This window comes from Urtica dioica, chromosome 6 (assembly GCF_054948205.1).
Source record: "Urtica dioica subsp. dioica isolate 48M chromosome 6, U.dioica_male_clone48M_v1_H2, whole genome shotgun sequence".
NCBI classification, from domain to species: Eukaryota; Viridiplantae; Streptophyta; class Magnoliopsida; order Rosales; family Urticaceae; genus Urtica; species Urtica dioica.
In genome coordinates, this window is record NC_142761.1 from 31,133,248 (window position 1) to 31,160,851 (window position 27,604).

Here is a 27,604-nt window from a genome sequence, read left to right on the forward strand (position 1 = left end):
GAATCAAATCAACATAATAATCATAATACTTATGTTAAACGTAATACGATATCATATAAGTATTATAAGTCGTTATATAAAAACCTGGGTAAATTTTTCGTTTTTCTCAATTCAAACTTTGAGTCTCACTACGACTCTAAATATTTACATAACCGCTCCTGGGTTTACGTAATAATTACAAGAGATAGTTTTAGGAGCTTAGTTTATGGAAGGGGTTCAACAGAATATAGTTATAACTATAGAAGAGGTTGATCCCAGGTGAGTCTCCACTAGCCCAAAGGTCAAGAGATACACGTCCGATCTTCGTCTTCATTTCCTTGCTCACATCGCCGTCTTGCCCTTCTCTACATTACCAAGGGTCATAAAACTATGAGTCGATTGACTCAGCAAGTGGGAGTCTAACTTAGAAAAATAAAGCGACTAAATGCCATGTGATATCATGTGACGTGCAAACAAGCACATAAGAATGCAAGGATGCAAATCTAACAAGTTCTAGAGCATGAATCGTGTGTACACACTCTAACTAGTACTTGTCGTCTTTAAGGTTACACACATCCCCCGCTATAACCTTCAGAACGACAAGAGACCAGCCTTAGACTTCGAGCAGCAGTCGTCCGGCGGCCTAAGAGTTTTAACGTCTGTCTGGGATCCACTAATGGTACCAACTTCATTCGGCGTCGGCGCAACCCCCAGGCCCTCATAGCCCGTCAAGGTGCGTCCTTCAGGTCCTCATAACCTGGCATTAAGATCGGGTGCGACTCTTGGTCGACTTCCCGATAAATGAGTACTCAGCGCCATCCCCCAGGCCCTCATAGCCCGTCAGGGTCCATTTCGTTTTGGTACCATCGACGCAACAATTCTTTAAGGTTCGGGTACTCTGCTGCACTCAGAGTACACACCTATGCTACTTACAGGAGAGCGACTCAGGATAAATCCTGAAAGATATTTCATTTCCCTTTTATGCTCGTTAGTGTTTTAGGTTGAAGACTCGGGATGTGACTCCCGGTACTTCTACCCTCGATTTGAATTCGAGAGTTAAACATGGCTCTCCTGTCTCCCCCGTTCTAACGGGTCAATCACAAATCCTAAAGAAAGATTATATCACATATCAAAGGCTGGGTTTCACAAATCTTACGTTTGAACTTATTGAGCGAACTCACGCTAAGTTTTCAGGAAAAGCGGCCGAAGCCTTAATCTTTGAGATTATTCGATTTTAAACCTTTTCCTATTCTTGTTTACTAACAAGCAATAATGCACGTAAACAGGGTTATTCCCTTGGTATGTAGTTGACTTAAGTCTCCACACTTACCCGGAAAAGATCGTCTGAAAATTGGTTGACTTCCGGAGTTTCCTTGCTTTTCACGCTTCCCGAGACTCTACACGTCCTGGAGCGTTAACACGTTCTGAAGCGTCGAGAAACTAAAACCCAAAGTTGAAATCTCATCAGTCAATGATCCGAAAGGTGATGACAAGCTTAAGGTTTGTTATCGGGATTCACTGCGAGTCGGTTCAGGGGTTCGAGAATTGAATTCACTTATTTCTCGGCTTTTCGGAATCTAAACTTATTCAAGACTCATACGAATTCGTACCAGAGAATGAGTACGAAATAAAATCAAAATCCTTATTTTAACGAGTCTTAAATAAATTAAAGAAATAATCCGAAAATAGTACGAATCGAGAATTCTAAATGAATTAACCAAAAATTAAATTCTCAAACATCTCTTAATAAATAATTAATAATCCTAGAGTACAAATCTCAAATCCAAAATTAAGACTCGAGTCTAACGCTATAAAGCGATAAACGACTCACGAGTGAGATCGAGCTTTAAAAACTTTTTCTGAATTCACTATACTTCGGCTTCGACGCGTTCAGTTCTACCGGCTCTCGCTCGATTCTATCCGATCTGTGACTGAGCTGTGAAATTCAGAAAACAAACATCGCGATCAATTCCCAAAATCAAGTTCCCGACTCGAAACGAACATCTAACTCAAACCTCAACGTCACAACATTTCCAACTTGTCATAAATTCTCAAACATGTCAATAAACCATATAACTTGTCAACAAAACATTTTAGTTGACATAAACTTCACATTTCTATATTAAAAACCACTCATAAAAACCGAGCCTACATATATCACATCTCAAATCCCTTTCATCAATTCCAAATCAAATCACGATAATCAAAATGAATCACATACCCAAAACAAGTCTCACGGCCAAGTAAACTCACGGCCACAACAAAGAACCACACGGCCATCATCAAATTCCAAATCAAACCACATCAATACATGACTTTAACTCCTTACCCAAACATTTAACAATCACAGAAATGTCTTATAATCATCAAACAACTCCAGAAATTCAAGAGCCCCAACAATTCAAATCTCCAAACCAATCCATGACATTCGGCCAAAAATTCAAACTAAATCCAAGATATTCGAGTTCAATACTCCAATTCCAATTATCAACATCACCAATCAAGCTCAAACATCCATAAATCACATAAAATTCCTCAAGAATCCCCTTAGCACTCGAAATCCCCAAATCAAATTCCAAATCCCTAAACTTCAAAATTGATTTCGGAGAAGAAATTTCCTCACCTTGCTTGCTATGAAATCGATCTCCTCGGCACGTTCTCACTTGATTTCCGGTGTCCTTCCTCGGTCAGCGGCCACGGCGACTCGGCGGCGGCGACTCTTCTCCTCGGCGAGGCGCGCGCGCGGTGGCTGTGAGTTGCGCGAGAGGCAGAGCGACGAAGGAGAGGAAGACGAGGAAGAAAGAAGGAAGGACGAGGTGGTGGTGGCTGAGTGGCGCGGCTGGTGGTGAGCGGCGGCGATTGAATTTTTTTTTTTCCTTTCTTGTTTTCTGCAGAATCGCGCGCGAGTAGAGGGGAAGAAGAAAAAAGAAGCGACGTGAAGAACATAGTAGAAGGAGAAGAAGATAAGAGAAAGAGGGGATAAGAAGAAAGAAAATGAATTTATTCATCAAACCCATTTTTTCCTGCATCTTCTTAAATCAACCCCCAAACTCACATTTTTATTTTCAAATAGCTCCAAAAATGTTACAATCACGTCCTTGTCACAAAATTTTGTGACTAAAACCCGTACTCGCTCGAACTTTTAATTAAGTTATTCAAACCGAGACTTTCCTCGTTCGTTCTTGATTAATTTAAATATATTTAAGGTTTCTCGGAAATAATTCTCGTCCTTGAGAATTTATTTCTTAAATTAAATTCCGGCATATTTCCTCGGAAAATAATTTATTATTCGAGACGAACTCGATAAATCCTTTATTTATTCCGAGATTTTCCATCACCTTAAGATAATTTAAATTAACTCGATAAACTTCAACGTCCATAATTCATTCAAGAACTTACTTGTAACACACGAAAGCTCATTTATTAACCGTAAATTACAAACGGCGAGATTCAAAAGTTTATCCTTTACAATCCCTACCCCCTTTAAAGAGTTTCGTCCTCGAAACTTAAAATAGAGTAGGGTACTTCTTTTGCATCTCACTCTCGAGCTCCCATGTAGCTTCTTCCACAGCATGCCTCTTCCACAAAACCTTGACCAAAGGAATGGTCTTATTCCTTAAAACTTTATCCTTGCGATCAAGAATCGCTACAGATGGCTCTTCATATCTGACTTCAGGAGAGATCTCAACCTCTTGCTCTTGTAGAACATGCGAAGGGTCAAACACATACTTCTGTAACATGGACACGTGGAATACATTATAAAGGTTGGACATAGACGGCGGCAACGCCAAGCGATAAGCTGTCTTGCCTACACGCTCAATGATCTCAAAAGGTCCAACATACCTTGGACTGAGCTTTCCTTTCTTTCCAAACCTCATAACTCCTCGCAAGGGTGAGATCTTCAGAAAAACATTCTCTCCTGCTTCTAAACTCAAGAGGCCTTCTACGCTGTCAGCGTAGTTTTTCTGACGACTTTGTGACGTCTTCATTCGAGCTTGGATCTTCTTAACCGCTTTTGTGGTCTGCTCTAGCATCTCAGGTCCGACAAATTTGTTCTCACCAGCTTCATCCCAATGAACTGGAAAGCGACACTTCCGCCCATACAAAGCTTCATACGACGCCATATCAATTGTCGCCTGATAACTATTGTTGTACGAGAACTCAACTAGCGGAAGGTAACGACTCCACGAGCCTTGGAATTCTAAACACAAGCTCGAAGCATGTTCTCCAATACTTGGATCGTTTGTTCGCTTTGACCATCGGTTTGGTGGTGAAAAGCAGTACTAAACTTCAAGTGAGTTCCCAGGTTCTCTTGCAATCTCTTCCAGAACCTGGATGTGAAGCGAGCATCACGGTCAGAAACAATCGAGCTAGGAACCCCATGGAGACGTACATTCTCCTTTATGTAGAGTTCAGCGAGCTTATCCACGGTGTGAGTGGTTTTGATGGGCAGGAAATGAGCTGACTTGGTCAATCTGTCAACAATAACCCAAACTGAGTCGTGTCCAGCTGTGGTTTTTGGCAATCCTGACACAATATCCATCGTTATCTGCTCCCACTTCCACTGTGGAATCTCAAGTGGTTGCAGTAGTCCAGCTGGTTTTTGATGCTCTGCCTTAACTTGTTGACAAGTTAGGCACTTCTGAACAAACTCAGCTACATCTCTCTTCATTCCTGGCCACCAATATACCTTTTTCAAGTCTTGATACATCTTTGTCACACCTGGATGTACCGAATACGGTGTCCCGTGAGCTTCTTTCATCGACTGCTTCTTGATTTCTTCGTTGGACAACACACAAACTCATCCGTTGCACCTTAGAACCTCGTTCTCGTCCAACTTAAAGTCCACCCTCTTTACCGTTTTGAGCCTCAAACATTTTCCCAAGAAGATATTCTTCTGTGTATTGACCATCCTTGATCTGCTCAAGCAGTAGTGGACGTAAGCTAAGAGCGGCTAACCTGCTTGTGATTAGCTGAAGCTCAAGCTGCTGCACCTCATCCTTCAGATGGAGAGACGTTTCTACAACACTTGCTAAGGACGCTACAGACTTACGACTAAGAACATCTGCTACTTTACTGGCCTTACCAGGGTGATAGTGCAGATCGAAGTCGTAGTCGTTCAGGAGTTCCATCCAACGTCCTTGGCTCATGTTCAACTCCTTTTGAGTGAAAAGATACTTCAACGTCTTATGGTCTGTATAGATGTCGCAATGGACTTCATACAGGTAATGTCGCCATATCTCGAGCGCAAACACTATTGCAGCAAGCTCTAGATCATGGGTAGTATACCAGGTCTCGTAATCCTTCAGTTGTTGGTATCCACAACGCAAGTTAATCTTTGAGAGCACCGTCGCTCCTGACAGTTGATCAAAAAGATCGTCAATCTGTGGCAACAGATACTTATTCTTGATCGTCACCTGGTTCAACCCACGGTAATCAATACAGAGCCATAGGGAACCATCTGCCTTCTTAACGAACAAGACTGGGGCTCCCCAAGGCGAATGGCTTGGTCGTATGAACCCTTCGTCAAGCAACTCTTGTAGCTGCGTTTTGAGTTCTTTCAATTTCGCTGGAGCCATACGATATGGAGCTTTCGATATCGGAGCTGTTCTTGGAATGAGCTCTATGTTGAACTCAACTTCTCGATCAGGAGGTAGACCTGGAAGATCTTCAGGAAAAAAAATATCAAGGAAATCTCTAGCAATTGGAGTCTTATGCGGCTGTGGCTTGACTGTCTTCGTGACGTCTACCACGCTTGCAAGGTAACTAGCGTATCCCTGATGCATCATCTTCACAGCCTTTAGCGCCGATACGATCGGAAAACTCAATTTCCGAGAGGAACCTTGGAACTACAGCGGTCCAAGTCCTGGGTTCTGGAATAGAACCGACTTCTTTCGGCAATCTATGATTGCATGGTGGGTACTTAACCAATCCATTCCAAGGATTACGTCATATTCTACCATTTCCAATTCTATCAAGTCTGCTTTCATTATCCGATCATGAACTCGGATAGGCACATCTCTATACCAGCATAACGACTGGTACTTTTCTCTAGAAGGCGTAGCCGTAACGAACGGGTACGAGAATTCCTTCTGATGCTCACCTAACTGATCAGACTTCCTAGATGCGATGAATGAATGTGTGGCTCCTGAATCTATCAATGCATATGCAGAGAAGGAATCCACAAAAATCTGACCGGTGACAGCGGTGGGCGACCCTGCTCGTACTTCTTCTTCACGGATGGAGAAGACTCTGGCATTGGCTTTCGGCTGCTCTTTGGGTGCAGGGGTCTTTACTTCTGGATTCTCACATACCCGAGACAGATGACCCTCTTTCTCGCATCTGAAACACACCAGCGCACGAGCATAACACTCTCCCTCGTGCGATCTGCCACACCTTCGGCACACCAGTGACTGATTGCTTCCAGAGGTCCTAGGCTTTTTACTAGGCGCCCCTGAACGTCCGCTATCTTCACGTCCTCTGCTCTGGTTTAGCGACTGTGATCGGTTTCCAGAACTTCCCTGAGGTCGATAACTCAAGCCTTGCTGGGACCTCATTCCGTCTCCTCGCTGTGGCCGACTCTCCCATCTTGATGGGGATCTGAATCTTTTTCTCGATTCGCTCTGCTTTAGGCCCGCAGCTTCAGAAGGTGTCGCAGCAATTGGTTTCGGTGCAGGACTCCGATCACTCTCGCTCCAACCGGAAATCCGCAAAGCTCTCTGCACAGCGTTAGCGTAAGAGCGAGGTCCATCATCGCCGCTATCCACTTGGCTCACGATATCCACATTGAGCCCGTGCATGTATTTCATCTTTCTAGCCTGATCAGTAGGGACTAGGGAAGGAGCGAACCTGGCTAACGTGTCGAACTTTGTCGTATATCCTGATACCGACATTGAACCTTGTCGTAGGCTCATGAATTCGCGTACCTTGTTCGACAGGTTAGCTTCACTCAGGTACTTCCCGTGAAAGAGATTGAGAAAATGAACCCACGTCATTGAGTGAACATCCTCAGTCGACGCCATCACCTCCCACCAGCCCCTAGCCTCATCCTCCAGTTGATTCACAGCGCAAGCCACTCTCTCGGTATCGGACAGCTGCATGTAGTTGAGGATCTGCTGCATTTTCTTCACCCAATTCTCCACTGCAGCTGGATCCCCATGACCGTCAAACATCGGAGGCTTCTGCTTTCGAAACCTCTCATATACCGGCTTGCTCACAGGAGGAACGACGTCAGCAATCTGGAAGTTTAGCTCCTCAGGAGGATCCACAAGCACTGGCGGTGGATTCTCTAGTCGTACTCCTGGAACTGGAGGCGCTGGGTGCTGTTGAGGCGGCGCGTCCAACCTCGTTAAGAGTTCTGCGATCGTGCGGTTCTGCTCATCTAGGTGCTGCGTGAACCTCCGATTCATCTCATGTCTATGGGTCACGTCAGCAGCTTGTCTCTCTAGCGCGCGTCTCATCTCTGTGAGATCCGCCGCTGTAACATTCTCGGCATTAGACGGCTCTCGTCTAGGCCCCATGCCTGCTCAATTCTACACATGGAAGAGGGCATGGCTAAAATCCAAGTCACAACATCGAGAATGCGAGAAAAGAAAACATATCAACACACGATCCTAACTCAAAACGAGATCTCATAAACATTTCTCATATCTACATCAAGTCAAAAAGATATATACAACCTGCATTCATGCCTTTACTATTTACACGTCACATGGCAACTATCACTATCTACACAAATCTATAGACTCCCAGAAAGAGACTAGCATTTCCCGAGGCTTAGTCAGACGGGTTCCAAAACGGGTAATCATGTCGCTACTTACTAACTATCCGCGTCCTATCAACAAAGAAGGCAACAGTAAGCTCAGCATGATCCCGCAATCCGTACCGGAAACGTGTATCTCAAGTCTACAGGAAAGGTTAAACCTGGGCTCTGATACCACAAAACCTGTCACGACCCGCGACCTCTCGTCGCCGGTTCACGAGCCGCGACGGTGGGTTACGTCACAAGTCACAGCATCAATATAATACTATATCTCATATCAACAAAAACAGAATCAAATCAACATAATAATCATAATACTTATGTTAAACGTAATACGATATCATATAAGTATTATAAGTCGTTATATAAAAACCTGGGTAAATTTTTCGTTTTTCTCAATTCAAACTTTGAGTCTCACTACGACTCTAAATATTTACATAACCGCTCCTGGGTTTACGTAATAATTACAAGAGATAGTTTTAGGAGCTTAGTTTATGGAAGGGGTTCAACAGAATATAGTTATAACTATAGAAGAGGTTGATCCCAGGTGAGTCTCCACTAGCCCAAAGGTCAAGAGATACACGTCCGATCTTCGTCTTCATTTCCTTGCTCACATCGCCGTCTTGCCCTTCTCTACATTACCAAGGGTCATAAAACTATGAGTCGATTGACTCAGCAAGTGGGAGTCTAACTTAGAAAAATAAAGCGACTAAATGCCATGTGATATCATGTGACGTGCAAACAAGCACATAAGAATGCAAGGATGCAAATCTAACAAGTTCTAGAGCATGAATCGTGTGTACACACTCTAACTAGTACTTGTCGTCTTTAAGGTTACACACATCCCCCGCTATAACCTTCAGAACGACAAGAGACCAGCCTTAGACTTCGAGCAGCAGTCGTCCGGCGGCCTAAGAGTTTTAACGTCTGTCTGGGATCCACTAATGGTACCAACTTCATTCGGCGTCGGCGCAACCCCCAGGCCCTCATAGCCCGTCAAGGTGCGTCCTTCAGGTCCTCATAACCTGGCATTAAGATCGGGTGCGACTCTTGGTCGACTTCCCGATAAATGAGTACTCAGCGCCATCCCCCAGGCCCTCATAGCCCGTCAGGGTCCATTTCGTTTTGGTACCATCGACGCAACAATTCTTTAAGGTTCGGGTACTCTGCTGCACTCAGAGTACACACCTATGCTACTTACAGGAGAGCGACTCAGGATAAATCCTGAAAGATATTTCATTTCCCTTTTATGCTCGTTAGTGTTTTAGGTTGAAGACTCGGGATGTGACTCCCGGTACTTCTACCCTCGATTTGAATTCGAGAGTTAAACATGGCTCTCCTGTCTCCCCCGTTCTAACGGGTCAATCACAAATCCTAAAGAAAGATTATATCACATATCAAAGGCTGGGTTTCACAAATCTTACGTTTGAACTTATTGAGCGAACTCACGCTAAGTTTTCAGGAAAAGCGGCCGAAGCCTTAATCTTTGAGATTATTCGATTTTAAAGCTTTTCCTATTCTTGTTTACTAACAAGCAATAATGCACGTAAACAGGGTTATTCCCTTGGTATGTAGTTGACTTAAGTCTCCACACTTACCCGGAAAAGATCGTCTGAAAATTGGTTGACTTCCGGAGTTTCCTTGCTTTTCACGCTTCCCGAGACTCTACACGTCCTGGAGCGTTAACACGTTCTGAAGCGTCGAGAAACTAAAACCCAAAGTTGAAATCTCATCAGTCAATGATCCGAAAGGTGATGACAAGCTTAAGGTTTGTTATCGGGATTCACTGCGAGTCGGTTCAGGGGTTCGAGAATTGAATTCACTTATTTCTCGGCTTTTCGGAATCTAAACTTATTCAAGACTCATACGAATTCGTACCAGAGAATGAGTACGAAATAAAATCAAAATCCTTATTTTAACGAGTCTTAAATAAATTAAAGAAATAATCCGAAAATAGTACGAATCGAGAATTCTAAATGAATTAACCAAAAATTAAATTCTCAAACATCTCTTAATAAATAATTAATAATCCTAGAGTACAAATCTCAAATCCAAAATTAAGACTCGAGTCTAACGCTATAAAGCGATAAACGACTCACGAGTGAGATCGAGCTTTAAAAACTTTTTCTGAATTCACTATACTTCGGCTTCGACGCGTTCAGTTCTACCGGCTCTCGCTCGATTCTATCCGATCTGTGACTGAGCTGTGAAATTCAGAAAACAAACATCGCGATCAATTCCCAAAATCAAGTTCCCGACTCGAAACGAACATCTAACTCAAACCTCAACGTCACAACATTTCCAACTTGTCATAAATTCTCAAACATGTCAATAAACCATATAACTTGTCAACAAAACATTTTAGTTGACATAAACTTCACATTTCTATATTAAAAACCACTCATAAAAACCGAGCCTACATATATCACATCTCAAATCCCTTTCATCAATTCCAAATCAAATCACGATAATCAAAATGAATCACATACCCAAAACAAGTCTCACGGCCAAGTAAACTCACGGCCACAACAAAGAACCACACGGCCATCATCAAATTCCAAATCAAACCACATCAATACATGACTTTAACTCCTTACCCAAACATTTAACAATCACAGAAATGTCTTATAATCATCAAACAACTCCAGAAATTCAAGAGCCCCAACAATTCAAATCTCCAAACCAATCCATGACATTCGGCCAAAAATTCAAACTAAATCCAAGATATTCGAGTTCAATACTCCAATTCCAATTATCAACATCACCAATCAAGCTCAAACATCCATAAATCACATAAAATTCCTCAAGAATCCCCTTAGCACTCGAAATCCCCAAATCAAATTCCAAATCCCTAAACTTCAAAATTGATTTCGGAGAAGAAATTTCCTCACCTTGCTTGCTATGAAATCGATCTCCTCGGCACGTTCTCACTTGATTTCCGGTGTCCTTCCTCGGTCAGCGGCCACGGCGACTCGGCGGCGGCGACTCTTCTCCTCGGCGAGGCGCGCGCGCGGTGGCTGTGAGTTGCGCGAGAGGCAGAGCGACGAAGGAGAGGAAGACGAGGAAGAAAGAAGGAAGGACGAGGTGGTGGTGGCTGAGTGGCGCGGCTGGTGGTGAGCGGCGGCGATTGAATTTTTTTTTTTCCTTTCTTGTTTTCTGCAGAATCGCGCGCGAGTAGAGGGGAAGAAGAAAAAAGAAGCGACGTGAAGAACATAGTAGAAGGAGAAGAAGATAAGAGAAAGAGGGGATAAGAAGAAAGAAAATGAATTTATTCATCAAACCCATTTTTTCCTGCATCTTCTTAAATCAACCCCCAAACTCACATTTTTATTTTCAAATAGCTCCAAAAATGTTACAATCACGTCCTTGTCACAAAATTTTGTGACTAAAACCCGTACTCGCTCGAACTTTTAATTAAGTTATTCAAACCGAGACTTTCCTCGTTCGTTCTTGATTAATTTAAATATATTTAAGGTTTCTCGGAAATAATTCTCGTCCTTGAGAATTTATTTCTTAAATTAAATTCCGGCATATTTCCTCGGAAAATAATTTATTATTCGAGACGAACTCGATAAATCCTTTATTTATTCCGAGATTTTCCATCACCTTAAGATAATTTAAATTAACTCGATAAACTTCAACGTCCATAATTCATTCAAGAACTTACTTGTAACACACGAAAGCTCATTTATTAACCGTAAATTACAAACGGCGAGATTCAAAAGTTTATCCTTTACAAGAAGCAAAATTGTACTTGAAGAAAACTTGGGAGAGGAAGCTTCTACCTCATCTGTAAGAACTGTTCTTACCCTAACTGGAACACAACCTAATTCATCAGAATCTCGTCAAGTAGTACTTCGACGTAGTGGGAGGGCTACTCAAAAGTCTGACAGGTACATGTCTTATGAAGACACTCTCGTAGCCGTATCTGACATGGACGACCCTCTTTCCTATAGGCAAGCGGTGGCTTGTTCTGAATCAAACCTTTGGCTTGATGCCATGAAAGTTGAAATGGATGTATGTCCACAAAGTCTGGAAACATATAGACCTTCCTGAAGGGATTAAACCCGGAGCGTGTAAATGGATATACAAGAAGAAAAGGGGTCCAGATGGGAACGTCGAGACGTTCAAGGCACGACTTGTGGCTAAGGGTTATACCCAACAAGAAGGGATTGACTATGAAAAAACCTTCTCGCCAGTTGCAATGCTTAAATCCATCCACATACTTCTATCCATAGCTGCAGCCTTCAACTATGAGATCTAGCAAATGGATGTCAAGACTGCCTTCTTGAATGGCAATCTTGACGAGCGTATATATATGGCTCAATCAGACGGTGTCGTGGAAGAAGGTCATGAGACCAAGGTTTGTGAGTTGCTTAAGTCCATTTACGGATTAAAGCAAGCATCTAGGTCATGGAATATTAGATTCGATGAAACTGTGAAGAGATTTGGCTTTGAGCAGTCAATAGATGAGCCATGAGTTTACAAGTTAATACACGAAGGTAAAGTTGTGTTTCTTGTACTATATGTCGATGATATATTACTCATAGGTAATGATGTGGGTAAGTTATCTGAGGTGAAGTTCTGGCTGGCAAAGCTATTCGATATGAAGGATCTAGGAGAAGCCATGTATATTCTGGAGATCCAAATCATTCGAGATAGGAAGAACCAGACTTTGTAGCTCTCTCAAGCATCTTATATTGATAAGGTGATGGATCGCTTCTCGATGCAAGACTCTAAGAAGGGTCAAACACCCTTTAGGCATGGAGTCTCACTCTCTAAGGACCAGTCTCCCAAGACTGCGCAAGAGATTGAGGACATGAGAAAAATTCATTACGCCTTAGCCGTAGGAAGTCTCATGTATGCTATGCTTCGCACTAGACCTGATATATGCTTCGCAGTTGGCGTAGTTAGCCGTTTTCAATCCAACCCTAGACCCGAGCACTAGATTGCTGTTAAGCATGTTCTCAAGTATCTTCGAAGAACCAGGAACTTGATGCTTACATATTCAGGTATTGACCTAAATATGACGGGATATACCGACTTTGATTTTCAAGCGGATAAGGATTCCAGAAAATCCACTTCGGGATATGTGTTCATCCTTAATGGTGGAGCTATTGTGTGGAGGATTATTAAGAAATCTTGCATTGCTGACTCCACAATGGAAGCAGAATATGTGACTGCTTGTGAAGCATCCAAAGAGGCTATATGGCTTAGAAAATTCCTTAAGTATTTGGAAGTTGTTCCAAATGTCGAAGAGCCCATGATCCTTTATTGTGATAATAGTGGGGCTGCCGCTAATTAAAAGGAACCTCGAAGCTATAAGCACTCTAAACATATTGAGAGGAAATACCATTTGATTCGAGAGATCGTGCAGCGCGGAGACGTGGAGGTCAAGAAGATCTCATCGATGGACAACCTGGTAGAACCATTCACCAAGGCCCTAGCAAACAAGGTCTCCGACCAACATCGAGATGGATGAGGCATGAAGGACTACACACATCTTCTTTGAGTAGAGTGGGAGTTTGTTGTCAATGATGCCCACAAGAAGAGTTGTATTCTTTATTTATATACATTTGATGTAATATAGTCTTACGAAGACTCTTGCTTGTAAATTCTTATTTATTAATAAAATTTGAAACATTCATTCATCCTTCCTTGTCTGAAACTTTATGATAAAACCTTAGTCTTTAATCAATAAACAAACCTAACAACATATGAAGAGACAAATGTAGATTTGCATGAACAAACTCTTCATGGTTTGCTTAAAACAATATATTCGCAATCTAAGGATCAAAAAACTATTGATCTCAGTATGATTGTTAGGAGAATCTATGGTGCTGGTTATGGGACATTGAGAGTTGGAGACTCTATAGTTCTTCTAGGTATCTTCCGAAAGTATTGAATTGACCAGTGCACTTCTAGAGACAAGATAAGAACAAACCATCTAACCTCTTATGTCTCAAAGTCACTACGTATGAATTGCATCATGCTTACCTCAATCTTGAAATGAGACATGCCATTTCATAGCTTATGTATTCTCATTTTAGAAAGTCAGAGTTCTAGATTCACTATGTGATTCTTAACAGGACCTATTGGTCAAGTACTAAGTTATGAAGATGTCATGAGTAACTTTATGAAGGTCTCATAGATATGGAGTTCATGTACAAGATTGCTTAAATGCAATATATATCACCTCATGCTTTGTTCCTTGGAATGTGAATAAATGAACTGGTTAGTGTCCAAATTGAGTCATGACTCTTTTGGATTAATCAATGTGACTTGTTAGCTCCTCGTCAATACATTGTTCCTAACTTATTCACAAGCAACAAAGGAGTTGAGGAAATAACCTAGAAGGGTAAAATGGTAATCTTGTAAATCCCGACTAGCTGATGATATTCATGAAGGGTAAACATAGATAGTATTCAGTGGATCCACTCATCACAATTTAGTTGAATTCTTGAGTAGAAAATAAATTCATTTGTACCGAGAAATTCTCAGTGTCAACTCTTTAGTGGAGTCAGTTGAATTCTTGAGTAAAAAATAAATTCATTTGAACTTCAAAAAGGTTTGTGAACTTTTGAGTCCAAGTGTTTTAGCTCAAGCTTTGTTCATTTGGATCCTTGAGGTCACTTTCACAAATCATATCAAGTAGGAATAGTTAAACTAGAAGCTTAGTCAAAACAAGAACGAGACAAGTTTTACGAAAATTGTCTAAAGGGTATTTTTGTCTTTTTAGACGTAGGATGAAATGAATGTCAATAAATTTTTTTGACATTGTCATATGATGTCAATCTTTTTGACATTTTTTTGACAAGGCAAGGGAGAAGCAAACAAAAGAGGAAACAAAACTAAGGTGTCATGAAGACTCCTTGGCCGTGTGAAATGAAAAGGGAAGCCAATATTTGCTCATGAATATGTGGTTGTCAATGGTGCCCACAAGAAGAGGTGTAGTCTTTATTTTGTACATTTGATGTAATAAAGTCTCGTGAAGACTCTTGCTTGTTATTGCTTATTCATTAATAGAAAGTTGAAACGTTCATTCATTCTTTCGTGTCTGTTTGAAGCTTTATGATAAAAACATTAGTCTTTAGTCCATAAACAAACTAAACAACTTACGAAGAGACAAATGTAGATTTGCATGAATAAACTCTTTGTAGTTTGCTTAAAACGATATATTCGCAATCCAAGGGTCAAAGGACTATTGACCTCAGTATGATTGTTAGAAGAATCTATGGTGTCTGGTTATGAGGCATTGAGAGTTGGACACTCTATAGTTCTTCTAGGTATCTTCCGAAGGTACTGAATTGACCAGTGCACTTCTAGAGACAAGATAAGAACAAACCATTTAACCTCTTATGTCTCGAAGTCACTACGTATGAATTGCATCGTGCTTACCTTAATCCTGAAATGAGACATGCCATTTCACACCTTACGTATTCTCATTTGAGAAAGTAAGAGTTCGGACTCACTATGTGATTCCGAACAAGGCCTATTGGTGAAGTACTAAGTTGTGAGAATGTCATGAGTAACTTTGTGAAGTTCTCATAGATATGGAATTCATGTACAAGATTGCTGAAATGCAATGTATATCACCTCATGCTTTGTTCCTTGGAGTGTGAATAAATGAACTGGCCAGTGTCCAAATTGAGTCTTGACTTTTTTGGGTGAAACAATGTGACTTGTTAGCTCCTCGTCAATACATTGTTTCTAACTTATTCACAAGCGACAAAGGAGTTGAGGAAATAACAGGTAGAAGGGTAAAATGGTAATTTTGTAAATCTTGACTAGCTGATGATATTTATGAAGGGTAAACACTGATAATATTCTGTGGATCCACTCATTACAATTAGGTTGAATTCTTGAGTAGAAAATAAATTCATTTGAACCGAGAGATTTTCAGTCTCAACTCTTTACTGGAGTCAGTTGACATTAAGCTAAACTTGGAAAAGGTTTTGTGAACTTTTGAGTCCAAGTGTTTAGCTCAAGCTTTGTTCATTTCGATCCATGAGGTCACTATCACGAATCACATCGAGTAGGAATAGTTAAACTGGAAGCTAAGTCAGAACAAGAACGAAAATTGTCAAAAGGGTATTTTTGTCTTTTGAGACATAGGATGAAATGAATGTCAATAAATTTTTTGACAAAGTCATTTGATGACTTAATGTCACTCGGCCAAATTAGAATAATTGGGCCTTGTGAATTGATTTCATTTCATAAGAATTTTATTGAAAATTCTTAATGGGCCTTTCTCATGTTGTCATGAACAAATGAAGAAGCTTCTAGAAGCTCCTTCTAGAGAGCATGATAGGCGCCCAAACACCCAAGAGAAAGAGAGAATATTTTGTGCTTAAATGTATCAAGATACTTGCCAAAAGAAAAGGAGGAAACAAATTTCCTCTAAGAGGAACAAAGAGAATCGGCCAACACTAGTATAGAATATAGCATGAGGTGCGACTTTAGATGCGACAAAGTGGAGGTCCGCACCAGATGATTTTAGGTGTGACTTGTCGCACCTGAAAGTCACCAAAAGTCGCACCTAAATATACTCTAAAATCATATATTAAAGCGGGATATATAGTATCAGATGCGACTAGTCGCATCTGATACTTTCGCGGGAAAACTATCAGAAGCGACTAGTCGCACCTGATAGTAATTATCCGCCTAATATTTTGGCGGGTTACAATACAATCAGATGCGACTAGTCGCATCTGATACTTTTCCCGCGAAAGTATCAGATGCGACTAGTCGCATCTGATTGTCTATAGTTTTTTTTTTAAATGCTGATTCTAATAGAATCAGCCTATAAAAATTAATTAAATAATTTTTTTGTTAAATTAATTAAATAATTTTAATAATAATTATTATATAATATTAATTAGAATAATTATATAAATAATTTAATAGAAATTCTAATATTAAATTCATAAAATTTGATAATTTACATTCAATAAATTAAAAAAAATTACAATCTATTCCTTTTGTTTCCCTTTTTCACTCGAAGTCTTCCAATTCTTGAATGCACGGCCTCCTCTTCCGCCTGATCTTCCTCGTGCGCTGCCGCTCGAACGATGTTGCTGAAATTCTACCGAATTTGGCGTCTGAGCATTCGGCATTGAAGCTGGTGGCGGCGTCTGAGCATTCGGCATAGAAGCGGATGACGGCATCTGAACATTCGGCATTGAAGCTGATGGCGGCGTTGTCCCAGGGTGCATCATCGCGGGGGATGTCTGCATGGGAGACGGATGCTGCTGTGTGTAGGCAAAGAACTGTCACTGAAACGCCTCCATCTGAGCTCGTTGCTCACGTCTCATCTCTTCCATTGCGGCCTGTTGTGCAGCCAACGCTGCTTGTAGCTCGCTAACCACTGGATCTGGAACGCGCCTCGATGAAGAACCTGATGACGAGCTGTCGTCCTGAGCCTGAGCCAAGAGATACGAGGATCTCGGGATCGAGGGACCTATCCCGACATAACAATCTCGACGTTGCCCGAGAACAGTATCCATCGCGTTCTGCTCCGCCTGGTCTATGTCAAACGTTTGGCCTGACTCCGCTGCTTGTCACTGAATATCCTCGACTTGAGTCATAATTCGCGCCTTCAAACATATGTTAAAAAAATTATTAAGATTATCGAAACTTGATTATTAAGTAATTAACACAAGTAACTTACAAATGCTTGTTGCGTCCAATCTGTCGTGCAATTGCCTTGATCATCTTGATGTTTTTTCTCCCACGTGTTTAACGCCGAGGCCAAAGTCCCATCTTCCCTACTCTGCAGTTCTTATGAAAATATGAGTAATGTATTTACTGCAAAAAAATATTACAAAATTAGAATAAACTTACGTTCAAATGTCGATGAGCCAAGAAAGAAATCGACCCTTGTGTGGACTTCGTTTTCTTGTTCTTTGAATTGTCCCTGTTGCGAGTAGACTTTTTCTGCACATATTAAATTGCGTTATAATTCGATTTCATAGTAGATAACATAATTTTTTTGAATTATACATTACCTTCCAATCGTCAGTTGCGAACTCCTCTATCACCTTCTCCCAATCGTCTTTTTGATATCCTTTTGGGATTTCTTTCTTGGCGACATTTATTTGCCCACAACATTTGCCTAAGAAAGTCCATGATAATCTAGACTTTTGGTTGCGCCTCATTCGCTTTGCATCGCGAATGATAGTCTGGTCAATCTGATGACGAAAGCAATCCGCCGGAAGCAGCTCCTCGGTCTCATCATCCTTGTACACGAAAGTGTACTCGGAATGAAGTGCGCTCAGAATATTGCCCAACATCTGGGGCGTCACTTCGTTCCAATCACGAAGTGTGACCGGGATATGGACTTTCACCAAAGCGCCGACGCGGTTGTTGAATACTCCTACCTTTTTTTATTGTTTTCCTTACGTCCTGGTAGAAGGTTTGGTTGATTGGGTCATACCTAACAACTTTCGCATCGGGTACCCCAAGCGCTGCTTTTGCCGAAGTACAGCTGGTTGTTGGTCCCCTTGTTTTCTTAGGACCTTGGGAACCCGGTGTTTCTAGCGGAGACTCATCTCCACCTGCATCTGACATCCTGTAAGATGTGAACAATATTAGTAAATAAATATTAGTTTTCTGTTTAAAAAAAACGTCGACGACACCACGGATTTTATTATTAACAAACCTCACATATGGCGGAGGAAAACCGTGGTTACATACTATAGTAAATAAACATAGAAAAAAGATATTACTTATTCATCGTCATCTATGCCTATAATGGTAATATCATCCTCTATATGGACATCAACATCTTTTCCCTCAAAAACGACCCGTCTCTCATTTTCCTCATCGTCTTCTTCATAATCGTCAACGACAGTCACTAACTCAGCTTCATCGGTTTCGTGTTGATGATTCAAACGCTCGATGTTTGACAACTCTATAGTCAATGGGATCGAGGCTGAGTTTGAGGGGTCAACTTCAGGAATGTCCCAAATCCCTCGATGATTGCATTCCTGGACGATTTCCCAGTCGCCGCCTTTAACAAGATCTTCGATGTAAAAAACTTGTTTGGCTTGAGTCGCGAGTACGTACGGCTCCTCTTTAAACCACTGTTTCGCAGTATAAGCACTTGTTTCTCCAGTAGTCTTATCGGTGTGCACTAGTCGGTTTGCATGATACTTGTCACCGTACCAAATGCATTTGAACAATACAACACTACAGTTATGCCTATAGTTCACGACGATGACGTCTTTCATTCGACCACAGTAAGTGAAATCATCCACAAGCACACATACACCGCTATTTTGAGTGACTCGTTGATTATCGCGACGACGAGTGATGAACTTCACGCCATTTACAAAGCAGCTCGGATATTGATAGGCGACTTGAAGGGAACCGATAGAAAGCGAATAGAGCTCGTCAGACACGTCAGAACCACTAGCTTTCATATCAAAAATCTGATTACGAAAGAAAGCATTGATTAGCACTTGTGCGTTTATCAAAAAATTGCATTGATATTGTGTTATTACTTTCTTCTCAAACCAAATTTTGAACCTCTTTCTATGCTCCGCTTCAATATTGCGAATTCCAGATTCGCTCAAGAGATCCAAATGCTCACTGTTATTAAAAACATTACTTCAATAGAAATATATAAAAGAATGAATTGAAACACATTCTCAACGATAACTTACGTCAAATATGGATCCACTTCAGGACAGTTGGTATAGATGTACCACTCCGCGTTCTCTTTCTGTTCATCGTCTAATACTATCGGCTTCATCATCCCATAAGGGACACACATCTCGGATCGAAAAACATAGAGCTCTCGCACTTGAACTTCATCGACACTTTTTTTATCTTCAAGATACCTTGCAACGAACGTTAGAGCTTCTTGTACAACATAAGCTTCCGCAATAAACCTTCTGGTCTAGCTCTATTTTTGACAAAATGTTTTAACGTTCCAAGGTATCTCTCAAATGGGTACATCCACTGCATATGCACCGGGCCGCCATACAATGCTTCCTCTGGTAGATGAATCGCCACGTGAATCATGATCGTGAAAAAAGCTGGTGGAAATATCATCTCAAGCTTACACAAGATCTCGATGATAGACTCTTGCGCATTTTCAAGATCTTCTACTCTCAAGGTTCTCGAACTTATCAGCTTGAAAAAGTTGCAAAGCTCGGAGATCGTCTGATGTATTTCTTTTGTCATAAAAGGACGAATACCAACAGCCAACAACCTCTGCAAGATCACGTGGCAATCGTGCGACTTCAAACCTGTGAGCTTTCCATCAGCAGTCACATTTTTCTTCAAATTCCCAGCGACCCCATCTGGAAATTTGACAAATTGGAGGAACTCGGTAAATCGCTGCCTCTGATCAAGGGTTAAGGTGTACGATGCTCGCGGTTTGTACCACAAATCCCCTTGTTTTTTCAAGTGGAGAGCGGTCTTGATGCCCAAGTCCATCAAATCAAACCTCGCCATATCCGTGTCGTAGTTCTTCTTTTCTAAGCTGGGCATGGTTCCGAGAAGATTCTCGCACACGTTCTTCTCTATGTGCATAAAGTCCATGTTATGCTTCAACTCCAAATCTGACTAGTACGGCAACTCGTAAAAGATGCTTTTCTTGGCCCAATTTAGTTCGCACTCGGCTCGCTTTCGTTTTCTGCACACGGAGCCATCATGTTTGCCAGTTGTCGTATAAGACACACTAGCCAACTAAGCGAGTATGTCTTGCGGAGTCAATTTCTCAGGTTTACTGCGTTTCTCGTGGCGATCCTTGTAGTGATTGGTGCTTTTTGTCAATCCATGACGCGTACTCAAGAATCGACGATGGTCGTAGTAGACGATCATGTTTCTGACTTTCAAAGACGGCGTGTCAAGATTGCACGTCGGGCAAGCGAGATACCATTGGCCACTCCATCCCGATAAATAGGATCGAGCCAGAAAATCGTTAATCGTCCAAAGTAGCGCGGTACGCAATCGAAACACTTCATCGTTGGCGCCATCTCGAACGCGGAATCCGGTCTCCCAGAGTTCTTTCAGCTCTTCAACAACTAGCTGCAAGAACACGTCCATGTCCTTTCCTGGTGAGTGAGGCCCCGGGATCAAAAGTGTCAGCATCAAGTACTCTTTCTTCATGCCCAACCAAGGCGGCAAATTGTACGCAGTTAGTACCACAGGCCACATGCTGTACGATAGACTCATTTCTCCGAACGGATTGAATCCATCCGCAGCTAGTCCAAGCCGCACGTTTCGAGGCTCTGCAGCAAAGCCTGGGTATCTCTCGTCCAGGTTTTTCCACGTCGTACCATCCGCAGGATGTCGTAGAACACCAACTTCCCTGACGCGATCTCTTTCGTGCCACTGCATCAGAAGCGACGTGTGTCGAGACGCGTACAACCGCTTCAATCGATCTTTCAGGGGAAAATATCGCAAAATCTTTTGCGGTATCATTTTCCCAGTTGGCTTCCATCTGCTCTCATTGCATACTGGGCACACGTCGACTTCCGCGAGATTTTTTCGAAATAGGACAGAGTCGTTAATACATGCATCGATCATCTCGTATCCCATGCCAAAACGCTTCAGCTTCGCCTTTGCCTCGTAATGCTTCTCCGGAATTCGATTACCAGCTGGATGAGACTTCTTCAAGAGCTGCAAGAGTTCTGTGAACGACTTGTTCGTCCAATGGTTCGTGACTTTGAGGTGCATCAACGAAACCAAGAACGACAAAGAAGAAAACTCTTTGCATCCAGGGTACAATTCTGCTTCCAACTCGGCGAAGAGGTCTTCCACTTGCTCCTCTGCACGCACCTCGCTCTAGGTCGGCTCCGTAGCATCGTCGAAATCCTCGTGATCCCTGATATCCTCCACAGCACCGTGCAATCCTCCTACTCCTCTCTGATCTGTTCCTCTGATTAAATCTTCTTCATGAGGAAGGACGACACGCTCGAGCTCGCCGTAATGATACCATTTTGTGTAGCCTGGGGTAAACCCCTTGTTCAGCAAATGATTCCTGACAACCCCGATGTCGTGCCATCTCACGTTATTGCAAGGTTTGCAAGGACACCGATATTTGCCATTTTCGTTAGGGAATCTTCTTGCAGCGCTAATAAACTCGTTAACACCGGTTTTGTACTGCAATGTCACCCGATTATTCTCCGTGATCCAATCTCTACTTGGATTGGACATTTCGCTGAATGAGAGCGAGAAATGAAGGTTGTGTTTGGTAGTTAACTAAAAAAGTTTTTGTTTTCTATTTTCTAATTTTTGTAGTTGTACTGAAAAATTATTTTGCAGTTGTTTTCAAAAAGCTGTTTGGTACAGTTTTCATTTTTGTTTTTGAGAAAGTGAAAAAACTGAAAAAAGTGTTTGGTATAGTTTTCATTTTTGTTTTTGAAAGAATGAAAAGAGAAGATGAGGAGAAGGAGAAGAGAAAAGAAGAAAAAAATTTCCAAAAACACCTTTTATTTGTTTTCAGTTTTCTTTACTTTTTTACAAAACAACTTCAAAATTTTTTGAAAATTTTTTCCGAAAAATTAAAACAAACACATTTTCACTTTTTGTTTTCAATTTTTTCAACTCAAAAAGTGAAAAACAGTTTTTGGAATGAAAACCAAACACAACCGAAAGTTTTGAAGAGTTATTGATAAAGAACGACGGAGAACAAAATAAAAGAGAGATTATGAATTGTATGTTATTTTGAGCTCGGATTGAATAAGTTCGGAGTTTTTAGACTAATTGATTCGAAACTCTACCAAAATTTCGGTAGAGTTTCCCCTATTATACTGACAAACCAAAAACCTGCAAAATTATTTAAAAACATATACAAACCATCCAGAACTATCCTACAAATTAGCTCAGCCCTACATCGAACCTCCGTGGTTCGGTCACAACATTTTATAAATGAAAAAGCCAAATAAACAAAATATCACAAATTATCAAAACACTTCACAAACTATTTTTCTTATTTAAACTTACAATTTCATTTCATGTTAAATCAAATGAAACTAATCACAAATTCTTTAACTTCATTTTAACCTAAACTTCATTTTATACTAAACATGTCACAAAACATCAAAACATGTCACAAAACACAAATAAAACTTAGTTTTAACCTAAACTAATCAAATTATTAAACATGTGACATTATCAATTACAATTACTAATCAATTTCAAAGTAGCATGTTACAATTACAATTTTAATTTCATTAAATAATTTTAAACTAAATAACCTATTCATGTAATTATTAGACTAATTACAATTCCTAATTGATAAATTACAATAAATCAAAACTAATTAAAACAAAACAAATTTAAACTAAACACTAACCTATACTATATCACAAACTATATCAAAACATGTCAAAAAACAATGAAAACTTAATTTTAACCTAAACTAATCACATTATTAAACAATTGAAGATATCATATTAATACTAATTAAGTTACAATCAATTTAAACTTTTAACTTAAACTAATGGAATTATTAAACTTAACAAAATTACTAAACATGTAAATTATCAAATTAATACTAATTAAGCTACACATATATATACAAATTAATTGCTAACACGTATAAACTTAATCTAATTAAAATTACTTAACACCATATACAAATTAATACCTAACAAATATAAACTAAACATACAATATACAATATACTAATTACACATATACAATATACAATAAAATCTATACAATATATATTTACATAAAATATATAAACTAATAATACCTAAACAGGAAAAAAAAATACTAACCTGGCTGGGACTCTCGGAGAAGGAAGGTCACCCCGTCGATGCGACTAACGGCCCTGCGTCGGAGAGGAACTGAGCTCGGCCGAACAGGGCAGGTTTCGGCTATTGGCTGGGACTCGGAGGACAGGAACTCGGCAGCGGGGCCGGGGCTGAGCGCAGGGCGAGGTCCGGAGGCACGGGACGACGATCGAGGCTGTGAGAGAGGGAGAGAAACACTAAGAGAGAGAGCGAGGCAGAGAGGGAGCGAATTCAGTGGGCGGGAGAGAGAGAAATACCGGTTTGGTGGCCGAGGAGCTGCTGGCGGCGGAGGAGGTCTTACCAGCGGCGGAGCGTGGCTGGTGGCGTGTGCGGCTTGGTGGAGGAGCTGCTGGCGGCGGCGGAGCGCTGCGGAGGTGGCAGACAGATAGAAGGTTTTTTTTTCGAGAGAGAGTGGTTTTTTTTCAAAAATCGGCTGTTGAAATGAGGAAGACGAAGTGCAGACGATTTTGTTTTATAGAAAAACCTAACTTTCAGGTGCGACATTGTCGCACCCGAAAGCTCTACCAGGTGCAACTAGTCGCAACTGATAATATCTTAAAAAAAATAACCCAGGATGCCACGTCAATCCTGAATGAAATAATGAGGGGGAGAATTGGCCCGCTTAAAATTTTGAAACTATCAGGTGCGACTTTGTCGCACCTGATAGTTTTTATGACTTTCGGGTGCGACTAGTCGCACTCGATACTCAAAAGCAAAAAACAACTTTAGCGAAATTTTTAACACTTCGGGTTGACAATCTGGTGCGACTAGTCGCACCCGAAAGTCATTTAGATGCGACTTTTAGGTACGACTAGTCGCACCTGATAGTCATGCGCATCAGAAAACCAAATTTATAGTAGTGCAAGGCAACCAAGAAGGGAAACAAAAGAGGAAACTAATCCCTTGGGGATTTGCATGAGGTGGGCGCCCATTTTGGAGAAATGGGTAATAAGGGATTTCTCATAAAGGCTTGGAAAATAAGAGGAAACTACTTATTTCCAAGGCCAACCCTTCTCCTATAAATACCCCACCTCATTCCTCTCATTTCATTCATTCCGCATAAGTTAGAGATTGAGAGCCTCTCTCTCTAGACCTTGTGGCCGACTCCTCTCTCTCTCTCTAGTCAATTTCGTTTTATTGTTTTGGCACCTAGGTCCTCATTTGACCTAGAGTTTAGCTCTGCGACTTCAAGACTCGTTCTTAAGTCGTAGTGTTTAAAAGTGCCCACTCACTGATTCCTTTTCTCTCGAGTGATTTAGTGATAGAAACTTTCGTGGTTGCTCGACTTGCCGAGGAAGGAAGAGAGACGTGTTGCGAGGAGAGACGAACGTTGCAACCTTTTTCCAAAATCTTCTCAACGTTCAAGCGTCTAAAAGGTTAGTAAACTTCTATGCTCATATTAGTTTTTATTTACATGTGCTTGCTCTTTGTCTAGGTTAGTAAAAACTGTTTTACTTGAAAAAGAAAATTTTTAAAATTCCGCCGATTACCGAAGCGTTAAACTTTTTCTTAAACCCTAGATCAATTCCAACATATGTGATATTCTATAGAAAAGGAAACTACCTTGTTGAAGGTAATCCCTCCCCTATAAATAGAGGCCTCATTCTCATTGTTTTCTCATTCCACATAAGTTAGAGTTTGAGAACTTCTCTCTCTAGACCTTGTGGTCGCCCCCTTTTTCTCTCTCTCTTTCTCTCTCTCTCTCTAAGTTCTTTTCGTTTTTGTTTTGGCACCTAGGTCCATATTTGATGTAGTGTTTTAGCTCTATGACTCTTATACTTGTTCTTGAGTCGTCGTGTTTAAAAGTGCCCACACACTAATTCCATTCTTTCTCGAGTGATTATTGTGATAGAAAGTTTCGTGGTTGCTCGAGTTCCCGAGGAAAGAAGTGAGACGTGCTGTGAGGGGAGACGAACGTTTCGATCCTCCTAAGGCTTCTCAACGTTCAAGATTCTCAAAGGTTAGTAAACATATAATGCTCATTAATAGTTTTAATTTATATGTACTTGCACTTGGTCTAGGTTAGTAAAAACGTTTTACTTGTTTTAAAGAAGAGATTTGTAACTAACTAGACCACATTAAACATGTGATTTTGGATGTAGCCTATGTTTGACAATTTTTAGGGATATAGCCAAGTGGCTTATGTGACAATAATTAAGGTCTGATTTGCCCTTACTTATTAACAAATTTGTTACTTTGTCTCTCCTATTTTTTTTCAAATAATTTTTTTTTGCATCAAAATTTTAAAAATTCGTATCTTACTCGTACAAACTCGAAATTTAGTGATTTCAGATCCTACAAATTTGTGGCATCGGGATCTTCAAAAATAGACCCATTGTGTTTGATGAAAAATTATATTTATATCGATAATTTCAAAAAATTAAGTTATTTCTATATTTAAGATAGTAACATGATTTTTTTGTTGTCAATGGTGCCCACAAGAAGAGTTGTAATCTTTATTTTGAACATTTGATGTAATAAAGTCTCATGAAGACTCTTGCTTGTAATTGCCTATTCATTCATTAATAAAGTTGAAACGTTCATTCAATCTTCCTTGTCTGAAGCTTTATGATAAAACCATAGTCTTTTAGTCCATAAACAAACTAAACAACTTACGAAGAGACAAATGTAGATTTGCATGAACAAACTCTTCGTAGTTTGCTTAAAACGATATATTCGCAATCTTAGGGTCAAAGGACTATTGACCTCAGTATGATTGTTAGAAGAATCTATGATGTCTGGTTATGAGGCATTGAGAGTTGGAGACTCTATAGTTCTTCTAGGTATCTTCCGAAGGTACTGAATTGACCAGTGCACTTCTAGAGACAATATAAGAACAAACCATTTAACCTCTTATGTCTCGAAGTCACTATGTATGAATTGCATCATGCTTACCTTAATCCTGAAATGAGACATGCCATTTCATACCTTAGTACTCTCATTTGAGAAAGTCAAATTTCGGACTCACTATGTGATTCCGAACAAGGCCTATTGGTGAGGTACTAAGTTGTGAGTCTGTCATGAGTAACTTTGTGAAGTTCTCATAGATATGGAATTCATGTACAAGATTGCTGAAATGCAATGTATGTCACCTCATGCTTTGTTCCTTGGAGTGTGAATAAATGAACTGGCCAGTGTCCAAATTGAGTCCTGACTCTTTTGGATGAAACAATGTGACTTGTTAGCTCCTCGTCAATACATTGTTTCTAACTTATTCACAAGCGACAAAGGAGTTGAGGAAATAACAGCTAGAAGGGTAAAATGGTAATTTAGTAAATCCCGACTAGCTGATGACATTCATGAAGGGTAGCATAGATAATATTCAGTGGATCCGCTCATTATAATTAGGTCGAATTCTTGAGTAGAAAACAAATTCATTTGAACCGAGAGATTTTCAGTGTCAGCTCTTTAGTGGAGTCAGCTGGCATTAAGCTAAACTTGGAAAAGGTTTGTGAACTTTTGAGTCCAAGTGTTTAGCTAAAGCTTTGTTCATTTGGGTCCATGAGGTCACTGTCACGAATCACATCGATAGGAATAGTTAAACTGGAAGCTAAGTCAAAACAAGAACGAAAATAGTCAAAAGGGTATTTTTGTCTTTTGAGACAAAGGATGAAATGAATGTCAATAAATTTTTTGACAAGTTCATTTGATGACTTAATGTCACTCGGCCATAATATGATTAATTGGGCCTTGTGGATTAATTTCATTTCATAAGAATTTTATTGAAAATTCTTAATGGGCCTTTTTCATGTTGTCATGAACAAAATGGAAAAGCTTCTAGAAGCCCCTTCTAGAAGGTGATAGGCGCCCATAATACCCATAGGAAGAGAGAATATTTTGTGCATAAATGTATCAAGATACTTGCCAAAAGAAAAAGAGGAAACAAATTTCCCCTAAGAGGAAACATGGTGGGCGCCCAAATGTGGTCAAGAGAGAAGCGAACAAAAGAGGAAACAAATCCAAGGACTTACTTGTTTTGTCTTGGACGTGCACCTCTTTGAAGGAAAAGGGAAATTGGCTCATGAATATGTGATATTCTATAGAAGAGGAAACTACCTTATTGAAGGTGAGACCTCTCCTATAAATAGGAGCCTCATTCCACACTTTT

General features: G+C 40.5%; 3 protein-coding genes and 2 long non-coding RNA genes across 8 annotated transcripts; all 5 read right to left on the minus strand.

Annotated features, from left to right (window-relative positions):
* Nucleotides 1-212: 212 nt before the first annotated feature.
* Nucleotides 213-2,911, minus strand: LOC149393635 (uncharacterized). Of its 2 annotated transcripts, XR_016299895.1 has the most exons (4): nt 2,603-2,911; nt 1,811-1,915; nt 1,310-1,419; nt 213-344 (listed from the first exon to the last, which is right to left on the minus strand). It is a non-coding gene; the product is annotated as an uncharacterized LOC149393635 (long non-coding RNA). The 2 variants fall into 2 exon arrangements; XR_016299894.1 differs by lacking the exons at nt 213-344; nt 1,310-1,419 and having other exon boundaries at nt 1,608-1,915.
* Nucleotides 2,912-3,485: 574 nt separating this feature from the next.
* Nucleotides 3,486-4,103, minus strand: LOC149393636 (uncharacterized). The gene has a single exon (XM_089618098.1). It carries the CDS (start codon nt 4,101-4,103, stop codon nt 3,486-3,488), a length of 618 nt encoding a protein of 205 aa, XP_089474224.1.
* A 1,725-nt stretch (nt 4,104-5,828) lies between these two features.
* On the minus strand, nt 5,829-7,499 carry LOC149393637 (uncharacterized). Its single transcript, XM_089618099.1, has one exon. The coding sequence runs from the start codon at nt 7,497-7,499 to the stop codon at nt 5,829-5,831; it is 1,671 nt and encodes a 556-aa protein (XP_089474225.1).
* A 743-nt stretch (nt 7,500-8,242) lies between these two features.
* LOC149393638 (uncharacterized) lies at nt 8,243-10,941 on the minus strand. Of its 3 annotated transcripts, XR_016299868.1 has the most exons (4): nt 10,633-10,941; nt 9,841-9,945; nt 9,340-9,449; nt 8,243-8,374 (listed from the first exon to the last, which is right to left on the minus strand). It is a non-coding gene; the product is annotated as an uncharacterized LOC149393638 (long non-coding RNA). The 3 variants fall into 3 exon arrangements; XR_016299866.1 differs by lacking the exon at nt 8,243-8,374 and having other exon boundaries at nt 8,831-9,449; XR_016299867.1 differs by lacking the exons at nt 8,243-8,374; nt 9,340-9,449 and having other exon boundaries at nt 9,638-9,945.
* A 6,452-nt stretch (nt 10,942-17,393) lies between these two features.
* On the minus strand, nt 17,394-18,189 carry LOC149393639 (uncharacterized). Its single transcript, XM_089618100.1, has 3 exons — nt 17,749-18,189; nt 17,585-17,677; nt 17,394-17,513 (listed from the first exon to the last, which is right to left on the minus strand). Exons 1-3 carry the CDS (start codon nt 18,031-18,033, stop codon nt 17,394-17,396), a joined length of 498 nt encoding a protein of 165 aa, XP_089474226.1. The 5' UTR covers nt 18,034-18,189.
* Between the last annotated feature and the right edge of the window lie 9,415 nt (nt 18,190-27,604).